At 33.6% G+C, this 1,845-nt stretch overlaps 1 protein-coding gene across 1 annotated transcript; it reads left to right on the top strand.

The window, feature by feature from the left end:
• Nucleotides 1-6: 6 nt before the first annotated feature.
• On the top strand, nucleotides 7-923 carry LOC104774244 (oleosin-B1-like). The gene is made up of 2 exons (XM_010498895.1): nucleotides 7-265; nucleotides 604-923. Exons 1-2 carry the CDS (start codon nucleotides 30-32, stop codon nucleotides 674-676), a joined length of 309 nt encoding a protein of 102 aa, XP_010497197.1. The 5' UTR covers nucleotides 7-29; the 3' UTR covers nucleotides 677-923.
• The last annotated feature ends 922 nt before the right edge of the window (nucleotides 924-1,845 follow it).

The raw sequence follows: 1,845 nt of genomic DNA, 5'->3' as shown, positions 1-1,845 counted from the left end.
CCCAGCCGTTTAATTTGATCATCCCAAAGATGTTTGAGATTGTTCAGACGGTTTTCGCCGCCGGGTGTGCACTAGCTCTTTTGACATTCGCCGGTATAACCCTCGGCGGCTCAGTGGTCGCATTAGTCATAAGCACACCGCTTTTTGTCATTTTCAGTCCGATTCTCGTGCCAGCGACTATAGCCACTACATTGCTAGCTACAGGTTTCACAGCCTCCGGTTCCTTTGGTGCCACAGTTATCTCCATCCTTATGTGGCTCTACAAGTAAACTATTGAAAACCACTTTCCCGCAATTTTTTTTTTACTTTTATTCATATGCAAATTTAGGCAAATGCATCTACATATAATATACATTTGAAGGTTTTTATTCAAAAAAAAATATTGGTATAGTTATTGCCTTATTGGTATTGAGAATGTATAACACTTACTAAACTCTATCATTCTTTTCAAGTTGGGTTTGAGTTTGGCAACACTTTGGTTCAAACCTGGTTCATGTTCGATTCGTTATTTGATAAAAGCTAGAATATATATATATATATATATTTCTTTTGTGCAACGAGTCAACGAATTTTTAATAATCAGAAGTATATAATTGTGTGTAGGAAACGTACAGGGAAGGAGCCGCCAAAAATTCCAGGATTGACGCCACCGTCTAGTCCAGCATCATCAAAATAGGATTAGGCGTTTCCTAATTTGGGATGATATCTTATATAATGGAGGAACTTGATCATACTTAATTACTGGGGTTCCATAAATAAAATAAAAATGTACCCATCCTCTCTTTATTAAATTACATGTATACCCCCGGATATTTCCAATATCATTCCATTGATGTATATCGTGTGTTACCATAAATAAAATGAGAAATTTAGAAATGTCTTTTAAGACTGTTACAAAATGTAATTGGAAAAAAAAATATAAGAACTGAAATTTGAAAAACTTTAAAACAGAAGCCTTCATAACTGCGGATTATCTTCATAATCATGTCACTCGGTAATTGCATATGTGCTTATAATCTTATAACCCTAAAAGAGAAACATTCTTACGGCAAAAGAGAAAAAAAAAACATTCATTTTTTTTTTTTGGGTTGAAGGTTGATGCATTGAAATTAAACATAATAGATGTTTACAGAAAACTATAAGTACAAATATATCAAGCTTTTATATTTCATCACAATAAAATAAAAGATTTTTTTGTTAATAGTTTCCCTTTTTTTAATTAAAAAAAATCTTCAGAAGATTATTTGAGTTTTAGGACTACAAAAAAGAATTATAAGAGATCAAAAGAAAAATGTTTAGTTAGGTGATACATAATAAATACAAAGTGTGAACAAATTGTAACTTATGACTAAGTTTGAGTTGTTCGAATTTCGAAATGTCCGTACCAATTTTCATCAAAACAGAAAAAGTCTTTGAACCAAATTGATAAAGTGAGGAGTTTTGTGGAGTTGGAGCTGCCGATTGAGAAGTCACAAGTTGCTACGGACAACTCTACTCATACTCAAAGTCAAAGGTTAATGGACTTTGTAACCTCTTAACTTTATTTTGTCATACATTAAATATATAGAAATATTCTCTAGAAAAATACATGACACCAATCAACAAGTAGAAGCAAATTTGGTGTGACGTGACGTAGATCCTTATTTATTTCCATTGTTTTGCATGGAGCATGCGTGTGTACCATACCGTGCACGTACACCCCCACACAACTCTTTTCATAAAAGCCCTTCATCTTTCCAACACCATACGATTAGAGTAGTAACCATACTAGATCAAAAGCAATTCCAAAATGCTCTCCTTTCTCATCCCAGTTGTACAGCTTTTTCAGGTGGTTATCGCTGCCAT

The sequence above is a fragment of the Camelina sativa genome, unplaced genomic scaffold (assembly GCF_000633955.1).
Source record: "Camelina sativa cultivar DH55 unplaced genomic scaffold, Cs unpScaffold02144, whole genome shotgun sequence".
NCBI classification, from domain to species: Eukaryota; Viridiplantae; Streptophyta; class Magnoliopsida; order Brassicales; family Brassicaceae; genus Camelina; species Camelina sativa.
The sequence above is the reverse complement of the archived record's forward strand: the minus strand, read 5'-3'. Positions and strand labels throughout refer to the sequence as shown.

What these genes read in the sequence shown, in the direction of transcription:
- LOC104774244 (XM_010498895.1), top strand. Translation starts at nt 30, where the DNA reads ATGTTTGAGATTGTTCAGACGGTTTTCGCCGCCGGGTGTGCACTAGCT. An exon ending in ATCCTTATGTGGCTCTACAA is followed by an intron (nt 266 to 603) that starts GTAAACTATTGA and finishes AATTGTGTGTAG; the next exon opens with GAAACGTACAGGGAAGGAGC.